This window comes from Sinocyclocheilus anshuiensis, unplaced genomic scaffold, assembly GCF_001515605.1.
Source record: "Sinocyclocheilus anshuiensis isolate Anshui unplaced genomic scaffold, SAMN03320099.WGS_v1.1 scaffold183, whole genome shotgun sequence".
NCBI classification, from domain to species: domain Eukaryota; kingdom Metazoa; phylum Chordata; class Actinopteri; order Cypriniformes; family Cyprinidae; genus Sinocyclocheilus; species Sinocyclocheilus anshuiensis.
In genome coordinates this window covers 1,538,914-1,553,327 of record NW_015548309.1, presented here as the reverse complement: position 1 = coordinate 1,553,327, position 14,414 = coordinate 1,538,914, and the positions used below count along the sequence as shown (strand labels likewise).

The window sequence follows — 14,414 nt, the reverse complement described above, 5'->3', positions numbered from 1 at the left end:
CTTATCGCAATTATTTCTGGGGCAATATATCGCACAACAAAAAGTTGTTATCGTGACAGGCCTAATCGTGGGATAAAAAGTTGCAATTACTTTAATTTTTTATCCCGTTGCGGAAACAAGCTTTAATAGTACGTTCTACGTCTTATCCCATGACATGTCCTTGCTCCGTTTTTGATTTGGGTAAACATGTTTTGTTTATTGAACCGATCTCTTAAACAAAAATCAAAGTAAAATGTATTCTGAATTTCTGAATTCATGCAGCATGGCTATTAGAGAGAGTGTGATTTGACCGTCTACGGTATATACCTTCTGTCATCTGGTCCCATTTGAGCATGAGGTCAATGGCGTATATGGCTCTGGAGGATGGGTATGCACAGATCCCATATGGAGCAGGGCGGCAGGAAGCTGCTTGGAAGAGCTCTGAAAATGCTTTAAAGATATCCGCCTGCAACAAACAACATTTAAAATGACAACACATAGTGGAGCTTTTTAGATTATAGTGAGAGTGCTAACCATAGATGTTTCTCTTTGTATGTGTACAAGATAAGCAAGAACAAAAAGTGACAACTTTTGAGGTCTGGGACATGTTAAGCAAATGGATACTTTCACATGCTGGACACTATACAGTGACACCCGACTCGGAGGAAACTTAAGCAGGATCATGGGTGTACATGGTGAGATTTAGTTTAGTTTTGTTTAACCTTTAATATTTAAATAAAACGATTAGAGTTATTATAAGATTCAAATTTAAAGGAATATATTTTATATGCATAACAGATTTTTCCAGCTGCTTTGGTACATCTCTTGATTAAACCTTAACATCTGCAAATCAGTGCATTTCTCACTTTTTCTATTTATACAAACAGCACAACACAATGGATTACGTGCAAAAGCCGGTAACTTACTCAAAATCCTCTGTTCATCTCTTAAAAGTAAATATTTATGTCAATGAATATATCAGTGCCATCAGTGGCCCTTTTTTCATCGGTCCTTGGCCTTTTCTGCTTCTTCCACTTTTTTGTTTCCCTAGCCTTCTACCACACATCCTTACTTCTCTTCTTTGTCCTGGCTGTTGACCCTGTTTGTTTTCTTATTGTTCTTCCATTGTCAGAAATTGTAACACTGTGTTGTGCTCTGACTATATATGCTTGCCAAATTAAGCTTCATGAGATGCACCTCCAAGTAATAGAGAATATAAAGAACAGGTTCATCATTGGTTGATCTAATGTTTTACATTTCCCTTCACAAGTGGAATTCAAGATTCACCTGCACAAGTCATCAACTCGGGACGTATTTACAAAAGAGTCTAATGGAAATGAATAGAAAACATGCTTGACAGCTAGTTCAACCATTTTGCATTTAATGACTTGCACAAAGAACTGAAACCAGTATAATATATTTTGATCAACAAGACATAAGCAATTGACAATGTAGGAAACAGCAGATATTAGTACATAATCATCTGCATGAATGCACCAAAGCATTCTCAATTTGTTCAAAAGAATAAGAAATTGCTTTTATGATGTGCACAAGTGACTGGATGATGAGGCTGTTAAACAAGTAGTTCTGAGAATTGTCCCGACAAAAACGGTAAAATATATAATATCCATTGTTATTCAAATGTTTGATATTTAAATTTTTTTTAAAGTCTCTTATTCTCACCAAGGCTGTGCTAATTTAATGAAACAGTATTAAAAGTATTGTTTTCTGTATAATTAAACTTATTATACAACTGTGAGGGACATTTTTTTTATTAATCATATTCAAATTAATCATAAAATCAGCTGATCATAAATGATAACTAACATTTCACTTTTTTCTGAATAAAAGTATTAATCCCCCCCCGCCACCAAAAAACCCTGAATGGCTAAATACATTGAGTTTTATGAAAATAAACTGAAAAATAAAAACGTGATATCTGAGGTGAGAAGCCTTTTAGAAATCTGTGCAGGAATACTGATGCTATACACAGCTGAATACGTTTTGGAAAAGGGGAAAATTTCACAACATAACCACTGTATGCTGTAGTGTAGATGGACAGACTGAAAATGAAGTGCATAAAGCCATACCTCAACCTGTTTCCATGGATACTGCGGATACTGGCTCTCAAACATGGGGATAAATTCATCATAGTGAATCTGACCGGAAACAAAACCATCAGTGATCTGAGATCAACTCTACAGAGCCAAGCATACAGTCTGAGCAGAGTTTTTGTACCTGTTTGAGCTGCACATCAGCAGCGTAGTTCATCACAGTGTAGTGCTTCTGATAGTCATCAAAGTGATCCAGCGAGAAAGGTCTGGAAAGAAAGACAAGCATCTTAATACAGTTAGGTATGCAGACATGGTGTTATATGCTCGATGTAAAAGCATAGAAACAAGTTTGCTAATATGATGACAATTTCCAAGTGTTAGGTCTCAGTGTTGGAGAATAATTAACTAAAAAAAATCTTATATTCCAATACCTTTATTATTTCACATTCTCACACGAGCTAAATTCTTGTTAGCAATAAACTTGATTTATATAACAAAACATGCTTAGCATCAGGATATTCATTGCTGTTATCTCCCTAACTTCAGCTGACCTGGATTCCCACTGTTTTTCAATTATTTCAACTGTGACCAAGTATATTATTGCATGACATTTATATTATTTGCTCAGGATAAAGGGTTTTCGGGTATGTCTACAGGATGTAGATAATGTTTACTTGTTAGCAAAACGCAGCCAGAAGACATCATATGCATAAAGATGCAGAGGTTCCACAGAGCGCAGCAGCACCATGTAGCGGATGTCAAACTTCACCATGCCCACCTCCTCTCTGTGAAACAGCACAGGGTCCTCCAAGTACTTACTCACCACCTGAGAGAGACACAAACAGGTTAAGTCCTGATGGGTATGAAGGAACATATATAATGTCATCTGATGTTATTGCTTTTGCAATTTTGCACAGGCATTGTAGAAGGAAAATTCTCATATAGTATTCATTTTTAGAAGCTTATTCGCATTTACTGTGTATTCCACTGCAAAGTTTCTTCTTCTGATGTATTCTTATATGAATACTAAACTGAAAGGTATGTTATGAGAAAATGTCACAATGACCTGCTTGTCCTTGCTTGCGGAGGAAAACAGGATAACATGAGAAAGCTGGGAGGATGCTACATGACAAATGAAACATATCAAGTGTTTATCTCGCTTTTTTAACTATATATGGCAAAATTAGGGAGACTGCTTGTGAAAACAATGGGCCAAATCAGAGAAGCATGCTCACTTGTCTTGGTCACACATTCGGCAGGACTCACTGCTGTACTGTTTGACCTTCTTGCAAGAATAAAAATTTTAAAAGGCTCTGTCTCTGACCGTGTAAGATCGTCGAAAACGATTTTTTCCACAACAACATATACAGCAAAAACACACTTCAGACACATACATTACCAGTCACAGTAATAATGTGAAATATCATCACAATTTAAACTGTTGTCTTTTTAAATATATTTTAATATGCAATTTGTTCTTGTGATGTCAAAGCTGAATCATTACTTCAGTCTCCAGTGTCACATGATCCTTCAGAAATCATTCTAATATGCTGATTTGGTGCTCAAGAAACATTATGATCTGATCTCAGCCTGACTTCTCTCTCTCTCTCCCTCTGTATGAACTCAATAACCCTGGAAAGCAGGAGACTTACACACATTACACAGGTCCTAACACATCTGTTTTTATACATAACTTCTACATGCATGTATTGCTCTTGGAAATCGGCCTAGAAAAGAATTAGCCAGTCGAGGATATCTGCTTCCAGGACACATCTGTTCTTTACCATATAAAGTCAATGATGTAATGTATAATCCTTATTGGTCAAGCAATACACCACCCCCTTGAAAATGTATAAAAGCTGATACTCTGAAGAAGTTTGTGGACAGATTTTGTGTTCCTTCCTATTTCCACTGCCGTGTGAGGGGACTGAGTAAAAAGTATCTGATGGCACAGAGAAATGAAGAAATAATCTAACATTATCAATGTTAAAAACTGGTGCTGCTTTATAATTTTGTGGAAATTGTGACTTTTTTTTCAAGATAGACTTTGATAAATAGAAAGTTCATAAGAACAGCATTTATTTGTAATAGAAATCTTAGTAGTATCTTAATCTTAATAGTAATATTATAAATGTCTTTACTGTAATTATGATAAATCCTTGCTGAATAAAAGTATTAAAGATCAGGTTTTTAGCATTGTTTACTTATCTGTCTGGTGTTTTTTAATATGCTGAAAGAAAAACTATTTGGAAATTGATCAGGCAACACTGTTGCATTTTCTCCTTAAAAACTGCAGTGTATCATTATTATATCCACTGGTCATTTGTTTATATTCACAAAGTGTTTTGCAGCATTGAGCATTGTAGTCAATCACAGATATATTTGTTGATTTTATGAATGCAAAGACCAATCAGAAATGTTTCAGTTAGACAGAATCCACTCACCGCTCAAAACGCCAGAGTTTTGTTCAGTGCAGAGTTCTGTTCACTCGCAAATCCTCTCATTATAACAAACAAAGTGCAGACACAATGGCGATGAACTAAGATGTGTGACAGTTTTAGTGACCTATGATAATATTTCACCTGTCCTGCTCAGTGGTGGACAGTAACGGAGTAGTTTTACTTCGTTACTGTACTTAAGTAAATTTTTCAAGTATCTGTACTTTACTGGAGTAGTTTTATTTTGAGTAACTTTTACTTTTACTTCACTAAATTCCAAAGCATAAGATCGTACTTTTTATATATATATATTTTTTTATTTTGATTTATATATCACGTGCTCCGACACGCAGAAGCGGTGTCTGATTCAAGAACGAACTGATTATTTTCAATGAACCTTTTAAATCGGTTCGCAAATCGCACCAAACGATTCATTCACGAATTAGAATGAACCGATTGCAGTTGTTCTTACTTTTACTGGAGTAATATTTTATTATACGTATCTATACTTTTACTCAAGTACTTGATTTGTGTACTTCTTCCACCACTGGTCCTGCTTTTCCACAATTAAATATCACCCTTCTTAGCCTTTTTTCTAATAGTAGAGTTTCGCTAGTTGGTCTGTTTTTAAAAATAACCTTTTATTAACCATTTCCAGGAACCAAAAGGTTCCCCAGGGACATATATTTCATATGACCTGACAGCGGTTTAATAATCTTTTACTTTCAACATCCCCAACACCGTTCACTGTTCTCAATTGGAAATCACCTTAAATCAGAGTCACTGTCACAGGCCCTTCAACATGCTCCTGGCTTTCATAATAACCAAACTACTTTCTACAATTGTTTAATATATGTTAGACAAAAATATTCCAATATGCATATACTAAATCTAAGAAGATACTTTAATAGGAAAACATGGTAACACTGCACAATAAGGTTTGTAAAGAGCGATGCCATTTTGATGTGAACAAAAGAAGTGCTTTAAAATTATATAAGAAATACTTTAAACATGCTGTAAAAAGTGCTGTTCACTTGAAGAAATGCTCGGATGTTCTTGGCTTGGTTTAAAAGTTACTATGTATTTGACTTCCTTTGCTTAAAATATAGATAAATATATAGATAAAAGATGTGAAAAAAAGAGTGAAGTTCATAAAGGTTTCCATCTTGATATAAATGTTACTAAAAGGGCACAAGAAAGTACAGATGAGGTGAGAAAACCACAAGCAAAAACAATTACGACAAAGACTACTGAGAAAAAAAATTAACACGAGAAGGTGGACACAATGTAGTCGACAAAGGAATGAATGACTTATTTTATAAAAGGAATAGCATAGCACAAAATCATGTAGTTATGTGTTGTGTTAATTATTTTACATTAAAGGTGCAGTAGTTAGTACTTCTTTCTTCCTCGAGTCTGTGTGAAGGGGTTGCTTTATCTCCATGTTTTGTTTCAGTGCCTTGGGGATATAGTCTGCCTGAAGGGACTGTTAACTGTTTTGCAAAGAATGTGACTGAGACCAAGCCAATAGACTTTAGTCAGGGCAGCTGCAGATTTAATTTTTGACAGGAATGAAGTACAGTGTGTCCAATGGATTGTTCTGTTTTTTAAAAGAATAGTTCACCCAGAAATGAAAATTTGCTTTAAATTTACTCACCCTCGGGCCATCCAAGATGTAGATGAGTTTGTTTCATCATCAAAACAGATTTGGACAAATTTAGCATTACATCACTTGTTCACAAATGAATCCTCTGCAGTGAATGGGTGCCGTCAGAATGAGTCCAAACAGCTGATAAAAACATCACAATAATCCACAAGTAATCCACACAACTCCATTCCAACAATTAATGTCTTGTGCTTATAAGAAACAAATCCATAATTAAGGCATTTTAACTTTAAATCTTTGCTTCTGGCCAAAATACCATAATCCATAATAACCCTTCCTTCAGTGTTTAAAAAATAGCATCAAAATCCACAAACATATTTGTTTAGAACTGTTTTCACTTGTAAACAGTGTTTGATATGTGCATATTTCTCTCCTGATTCAGACTAGATGCTTTTTTCCACTGGAGAAAGCAATATTATGGATAGAGGAAGTAACAATTTTAAGTTAAAAATTTCTTAATGATGGATTTGTTTTTTACTTTTCACTCCACAAGATGTTAATTGACAGACTGCACTGTAGTCATGTGGATTACTGTGATGTTTTTATCAGCTGTCTGAACTCTCATTCTGACGGCACCCATGTGATGAAATGCTAAACTTTTCCAAATCTGTTCTGATGAAGAAACTGTAGAAGATTTTTATCAATCAAAATATGAATTAATCAAGTATAATCAATGTGAATATAGTCATGTTTGCATTCTACTATTATGATCGTGTTTCTTGTATGTAAGGAGGCCTGCAGGAGAATAATCAAGTTATTCTACTATTATGATCATATGTTTCCTGTTTGTATGGAGGACTGCAGGAGAATAAAATGTGTTCATTGTAAGGGGGTAGAAGGACTGTGTATGAAATGTATTAAACATACCTCGAGGAAAAACTATATAAAGAGTGTGCAGACACAGACTCTACAGATTCTCTGCTTCATTGCCTCTGATAATAAAGTCTTCAGGTATCAAAACCTCAATACTTCGAGAATGATTTGTCTCAGAAGTGGCAGAAACCACCACATTTTCAGCAGACTTCATAAAACAGTTTTGAAAGTTGCTACGTTATGGATCCAAGTCCAGGTCTGTGGACCGAATGTTTGTGACAACTCTAAGCCGTACTTTCCACGTAATTCTGTGGGCACAGACTCAGTACAGAAAGTAGGAGAAGTGGCAGTCTTGTGTGTGCATGTATACCTTTGGGGTACTCTCTCGCTGTCTGATTATGTAGTTGAGGTTGTTCATGATGTGTGTGTCCAGACCGCGGGCCAGATTCCAAGGTTTGCAAATCCAGTGGTTTTCCAGTCCTCTGAAATTATCATTGACAAATAAGGCTGTCAAGCAATTAGATTTTATCGAATTAATTACATAATGTGCCGATTAACTAATAGCACCATTAATCACTATTCAATTTGGGCTAATAAATTAACCCCCAAAAGATGATTTAAAGTCATTGTATTAAATGGAAAAGCATTGAACAGACATTACAAAACAGTAGCTTTAGAAATAAAAATCTGATTCAACACAATGTTTGTAAAGTAACAATGTGGCCATAGCATTGTTGTCCACTTTCGACCTCTTTCAGAGGCAGTTGAAAATGTTGAAAATGCATTCGACCGGATTGCGCTCGTAATGTAGAAGCTCATGTGGTTGAATGCATTCAAACACTGAAGTCTACCTATTCTCCGCATGCTTTGTATATTTAAAGTCACGATCTGTGAGGTCATGGCTGGCCCTTGGAACATGGTGTGTTCAGATAAGAACTCTCAGAGTAGATTTATTCTTCATAACCCATTATCTGAACCTGAATATTAATTCCATCGAGCCTCAAGAGCATCCGGACCTGACTGAGTTTGGCACAGACCCCCCCCTCGAATTTCTAACCAACGGGCAACGCTCTCAATCTGAAGGTGAGAACAAATCTTTGGATTTGTGGAACCAAAAAGGGTTCTTCTATGGCATGGCTTGAAGAACCTTTTGAAGCACCTTTATTTTTAAGAGTGTATGCTTTCAATATATATCTTCAATACATATTTAATCAAGTTATTAATCAGTATTTAACCAATTAGATTTAATTGATTGAATGATGTTTGACTTAGTTATAACTTTAATCCACATTAGTACTTTAAGCCTTACTAGAATTTGACCTCTCCTTGTTTCAGAAGATCCTTACCATGGTAAACACATATTTGTACTTCACAGGACCCTCTTAACAAGCCTTGTTCCCAGGGGAATTGAAGTGTCGCAAGTATACGTGGCCAACTCATAATTGGGCTTTTACTTGTTCTTTCTTTCAAACATTAAACAATAAAAGTTGAACATTGCCTAAACTTCTCTCTGTGAAACTGCACCCAGTATCTGTCTGTTTTGGGAATAGTACCCGATAAGAGTAAGAGCCTAGCTGCTCAACCTTGAATTAGATAAGTGTTTTCTCTATGTATCCGTGTTTGTATCTGTCTGTGCAGGACCGGTCTCTAGGGAGATTAGTAACGGCAGCCAGGATGGAATCCGCATATGGATATCTTCCATCACCCTATGATTTTCTATCATTTAAACAAAAAGAATAATTTTTACCTTAAGTAATGAAGTAGTTACTGACCTCTGTTAGAGTATAATTACTGCTGTATTGAGTGTGTATGCAGAGCAGCCTACGAACTCCGAGGAGTGTTGAAGCTGACTTCTGCGGATGAAACTGCAAACCATTTTCTTCAATTGACTGCATCTCTGACTCCTGGTCTTCATTCATCCTATCTGGTCCTTGGGTCATAACTGTAAATCCCCTTACAACCTTCTAGCTCATGACTTTTCTATGATAATGTATCCATTTAGCATATACTAATAAATACCTTGCTGAGCAATAAACCTCTGAAAATGCTTGAACACAGAACATGTGTCTTTGCTCATTTCTTATCATGGCTATGTATTTCTGAGCGAGGGGCAACAGAGCACCAGGGCAAAAATGCTGAACCTTTCTGGATTATGTGACAAATAATGGCTGCTTGCTTTTGGTAAAACTACTTTTCCGTCATTACCTTCAGAAAGTATGAAAACAATAGGAAAACAAAGCCAAATTTTAGGAAACAAAGCTAAAGCCAGACATTTTAGGCAATATAAAAATCCAAGCCAGGCCACGTCTGGGAAAAAGAGGAGGTACTGTCACCTTAATCATACACTACAAATAATATTAGGCATAATACTGAAGCTTAATATTTCAGACTTCGCTTTACAGCCATCTTTTATGCAGAATGCCGTATAATTCAGACTGATTTGTGTATTTTGTGTACAATGTTCATTTGCTTTGCATCCAGTGATGGAAATTCCTTGATGGAGTGTGAAATGTCTTCTTTAAAAAAAAATTGAATAAAAACAGAAATTGTGAGAAAACTCAAAAGAAAATGAATCCCACCTTCATTTAGACCCACCTTCACCCTAAAGTTTCTGGAACTCCTTTCTAAAAAGTTCTATTTAAATATAATATACTAAAATGTTACATTTACTATAGTTCATATTGTATATAATATACTATATTATAATATAATTACCGGTAGTAGTTATTAGAAATGGGGCAGGAAGAGAATGCAACTACCACAGTTTACAATGGCAGAATAGTACACTGGAAACTCACATACCACTGAGATCTTAGCAAAAATAAGCAGTACGCTGTGGATAGAGTTCATTCCTATTTTATATTTCATGCTTATGTAGAAATCCGAAATTTTGAAATGTACTTTGCATGTTTAGGAAGGTCAAAAGTCCATCTAACATCATCCACAGAAGGAAGCAAAACAAATGTATGCTATAACTAGATCTGTCTTATGATTAAGACGTCTGCCTAGTCTGTGCAATCATGACATTTTTAATTATAAATGTGTGTGCAATTTTTGTTTACTGTGATTCCATGATTCCCAGAAGTTTCTCCAGTAAAGTATGTTTTAACCAAGCACCTTTAGTCAGATAACATAGTGAAAATTTTTAACCACAGTCCACTACATACATTTTTTTTTTCAGCACTATGATCACACAGATGCTCACCTCTCCTGTCTCTGTAGGTAATGTCTGATGAACTGAGGGAGCTCAGTCTGTAAATTAAAGGTTTTAGGGAGCCACGGAGCCCCCTGACCTCCCCTGGCTCTCCGTGCCACAGATGCCAGGCAGTCTTTAGTGGTCAGCACCGTCTCACAGGGGAACTGGTTGAGTAGGACATGAGGCCGTTCCTCACTCAGTTTTCTAACAGTAAATGAATGAACAAAATCACTTAAGTAAAACAAGAATAATAGAACTGAAGTGTACATAAGCATAAACATGCTCACCGATAATCTCGGATATGGGAGAAGGCCCAGATTATGTCAGCTTCTTCCTCGTTTTCGGTGAACTGGAAACGTGGATGCTTCAGATGGTCTAAAACCTGCTTCATCTCAGTGTAGACCCTGATTTGTTTACACAGGAAATGGCAACCAAGTGAATACACACACTGATTAAGAAATGCTTAATGCACTTTCCACCTGTCTCAATCACCCACCATGGAAGAAATATAAGTTGGAATGATTTGAAAAGTAATGTGGTGGCTTCTGTGAGAAATCACTCTCAAAGGCTTGAGGTTTTGATACCAGAAGACAGACTTTATGATCAGAGATAACGAAGCCGAGAGACTCCACAGAGAATTTGACCAGTCTGTCTTTGCAATACTCTTTTTATATAGGTTTCCATAAACAATACATATCATTCAGGCCACTATTGCTTATTACCATTTGACCCCAGTCTATATCTCCTCATGACAGCGTAACACAAAGTGGTCTTGGTTCATCACGTCAGCATAAGATCACCACATGTTTCTCTTAATGGCAGCTCATCATATTTGAGCACACAGTTGAATACATGACTATAATAGTAGAGTAATAGCACATACATACAAGCATAGCATACAGTAATAGCACACCACAATACATAGTCAAAATTGACTGTTCATTTTTTTTCAACATAACATTACAATGATTTCCATTTCTAATAAATGTTGTTCTGTTGAACTTTCTATTCATCAGAGTGTTTACATGTTCTCTAAATAATGTGTGTAACCATTTAAATCCATGTACTATTCTAGCTGATATATATACACTTTGACAAGAATATGCATGAGCATAAGCATTTTGCATCAGCTCTATAGCCTCTAAAATGTGCAGGACAGCTGGCTCTACCCCAGATATTCTAGGCTCCAAATATTACATAAGCAGCAAGTATCCTTGAGTTAAACCATAAGTTGCATGAACCAGAGTGTGATAGAGAAAGCAACCACAGAATAAATGGTACACACCACATTAAGAGTGTGTGTTGAGCAGTAAAGAGAATGTTGTGGTTGACTGAAGATAAAGTGATTATTTCATGCATACATTTAAATTCTGTGCTTTAAATTTTTGGTGCCATCCAGTATATTTGCTTATCCATAAGTGCTAAATCTCTGTTTCATCTAAATACTTGACAGCTTTGAAGATTTTTTTAAAACCTCACCAGCCTTGGAGAATGAGGAATGTTTATATCTAGATGGAGAACACAAACTGCTGACTTTATGACCCAAGATTTATAGATATTCATTAGGGGCTGTAAATTACTGCAGGCACAGACATGTTCCAGACCCTCAATTACACCTCTAAACACACACACATACTCTTACTAACCCTAAAAGAAAAGATTTAGCATTTTGGAAGTTTGGAAGGAAAAAGAAAAAGGAAGGAAGGAATGAAAATATTTTTGAAGGAAGGAAGGAAAAAGAAAAAGGAAGGAAGGAATGAATATATTTTTGAATGTTTTCATCCCTGAATATCTCCAGGAGTGTTTTGACTGATTTAGCTCACTTTTAGGGGCAATTTCATCCTCAACACACACAGATTGTTTTTTTTTTAAACCATTTTCAACCTTTTATACAGAAAACATATTGATTTATCGAAATGAAAAAAAATAACAATATTATACAAACCGCAACTTGAAATATGAATGATTAATGATTAAAATGTGAATAAAAAAGGTTAGACACTTGGACTTTTGACGTGGAAACAAGAATCTTTTTTTTTAAAGGCTGACTTTAAGAATAAAACAAACTTTAAAGTTGCAAAGAACACAATAAAACAATAACTGAAATTGAACACAATGACTTACTTCAGCACTTTTCCATCTGGTACACAGGAAAGCTGGATGTCTATAGGAAGCTTCTCTTTGTTCTCCTGCAGAATTGTCTGGAAAAGTGCAGTGATGTAGAATGAAAATGGCACTTAATGATTTTACTGAATCAAAATGTCGTCCACAAAAAGCACCCAGGCAGTTTAATACATGCCAACAGCCAATAAGATTCCACACTGACAAACATTTCCAAAGCAAACAATATTTTAATGATAATCAAACTCACTCACTTCATAGTAAAGGTCAGACGGTTCTTGGATGTCATCACTCACATCCTCAAGGTCATCAGGCAGCCATGCTAACAAACGGCATCTCCTCACCAAAGAGTCGGTCTCTCCATATGCAAAATCACGCGTCACCTCATCTGATAAATGTTAAAACTCTCATTAAATCAAAGACATCAATTCGAATAAAACCACTTTATACTGACATTCATTAACAAATATAACTACTATATATAATGCTTAAAGAATCATTAGTCAATGTACCTTCAAACAGAAATGTGACAACTTTGACATTTTCATATGCATGATGAGCATTACATAATACTTGTTAACCCGATAAAGCCTACTGTAACATATTTGACATTGTAAAATATTTTCATTAATCTTGAATTAATATAATACATAGAATTATGCCTATTTGTAATAAGAAACTATTCTACTATTATCTACTATTATTAGTCTATATTATTAGTCTGACTGTGTGAAGCAACTGTGTGTTAAGGATTGCAGTGAGCTGTAAACTGAGTGAACTATTTTAAAGCTTGAAAAACCCATACAGTGGGTACGGAAAGTATTCAGACCCCCTTAAATTTTTCACTCTTTTGAAAATATTTTTGAAGGAAGGAAGGAAAAAGAAAAAGGAAGGAAGGAATTAATATATTTTTGAATGTTTTCATCCCTGAATATCTCCAGGAGTGTTTTGACCGATTTAGCTCACTTTTAGGGGCAATTTCATCCTCAACACACACAGATTGTTTTTTTTTTAAACCATTTTCAACCTTTTATACAGAAAACATATTGATTTATCGAAATGAAAAAAAATAACAATATTATACAAACCGCAACTTGAAATATGAATGATTAATGATTAAAATGTGAATAAAAAAGGTTAGACACTTGGACTTTTGACGTGGAAACAAGAATCTTTTTTTTTAAAGGCTGACTTTAAGAATAAAACAAACTTTAAAGTTGCAAAGAACACAATAAAACAATAACTGAAATTGAACACAATGACTTACTTCAGCACTTTTCCATCTGGTACACAGGAAAGCTGGATGTCTATAGGAAGCTTCTCTTTGTTCTCCTGCAGAATTGTCTGGAAAAGTGCAGTGATGTAGAATGAAAATGGCACTTAATGATTTTACTGAATCAAAATGTCGTCCACAAAAAGCACCCAGGCAGTTTAATACATGCCAACAGCCAATAAGATTCCACACTGACAAACATTTCCAAAGCAAACAATATTTTAATGATAATCAAACTCACTCACTTCATAGTAAAGGTCAGACGGTTCTTGGATGTCATCACTCACATCCTCAAGGTCATCAGGCAGCCATGCTAACAAACGGCATCTCCTCACCAAAGAGTCGGTCTCTCCATATGCAAAATCACGCGTCACCTCATCTGATAAATGTTAAAACTCTCATTAAATCAAAGACATCAATTCGAATAAAACCACTTTATACTGACATTCATTAACAAATATAACTACTATATATAATGCTTAAAGAATCATTAGTCAATGTACCTTCAAACAGAAATGTGACAACTTTGACATTTTCATATGCATGATGAGCATTACATAATACTTGTTAACCCGATAAAGCCTACTGTAACATATTTGACATTGTAAAATATTTTCATTAATCTTGAATTAATATAATACATAGAATTATGCCTATTTGTAATAAGAAACTATTCTACTATTATCTACTATTATTAGTCTATATTATTAGTCTGACTGTGTGAAGCAACTGTGTGTTAAGGATTGCAGTGAGCTGTAAACTGAGTGAACTATTTTAAAGCTTGAAAAACCCATACAGTGGGTACGGAAAGTATTCAGACCCCCTTAAATTTTTCACTCTTTGTTATATTGCAGCCATTTGCTAAAATAATTTA

The 14,414-nt window shown here is 35.3% G+C and overlaps 1 protein-coding gene across 2 annotated transcripts in view; it reads right to left on the bottom strand.

Moving 5' to 3' along the window:
- The window catches only part of ttll12 (tubulin tyrosine ligase-like family, member 12), a 36,221-nt gene that overhangs the window by 1,099 nt on the left and 20,708 nt on the right, over positions 1-14,414 (bottom strand). For both annotated transcript variants that reach the window (XM_016444101.1, XM_016444100.1), the window contains exons 5-13: positions 13,786-13,919; positions 13,535-13,611; positions 10,434-10,550; positions 10,156-10,350; positions 7,321-7,432; positions 2,708-2,859; positions 2,218-2,299; positions 2,070-2,138; positions 307-445 (exon numbers count right to left, since the gene is read on the bottom strand). In XM_016444101.1, the coding sequence (XP_016299587.1) occupies positions 307-445; positions 2,070-2,138; positions 2,218-2,299; positions 2,708-2,859; positions 7,321-7,432; positions 10,156-10,350; positions 10,434-10,550; positions 13,535-13,611; positions 13,786-13,919 (1,077 nt within the window). The remainder of the gene's footprint in view (positions 1-306; positions 446-2,069; positions 2,139-2,217; positions 2,300-2,707; positions 2,860-7,320; positions 7,433-10,155; positions 10,351-10,433; positions 10,551-13,534; positions 13,612-13,785; positions 13,920-14,414) is intronic.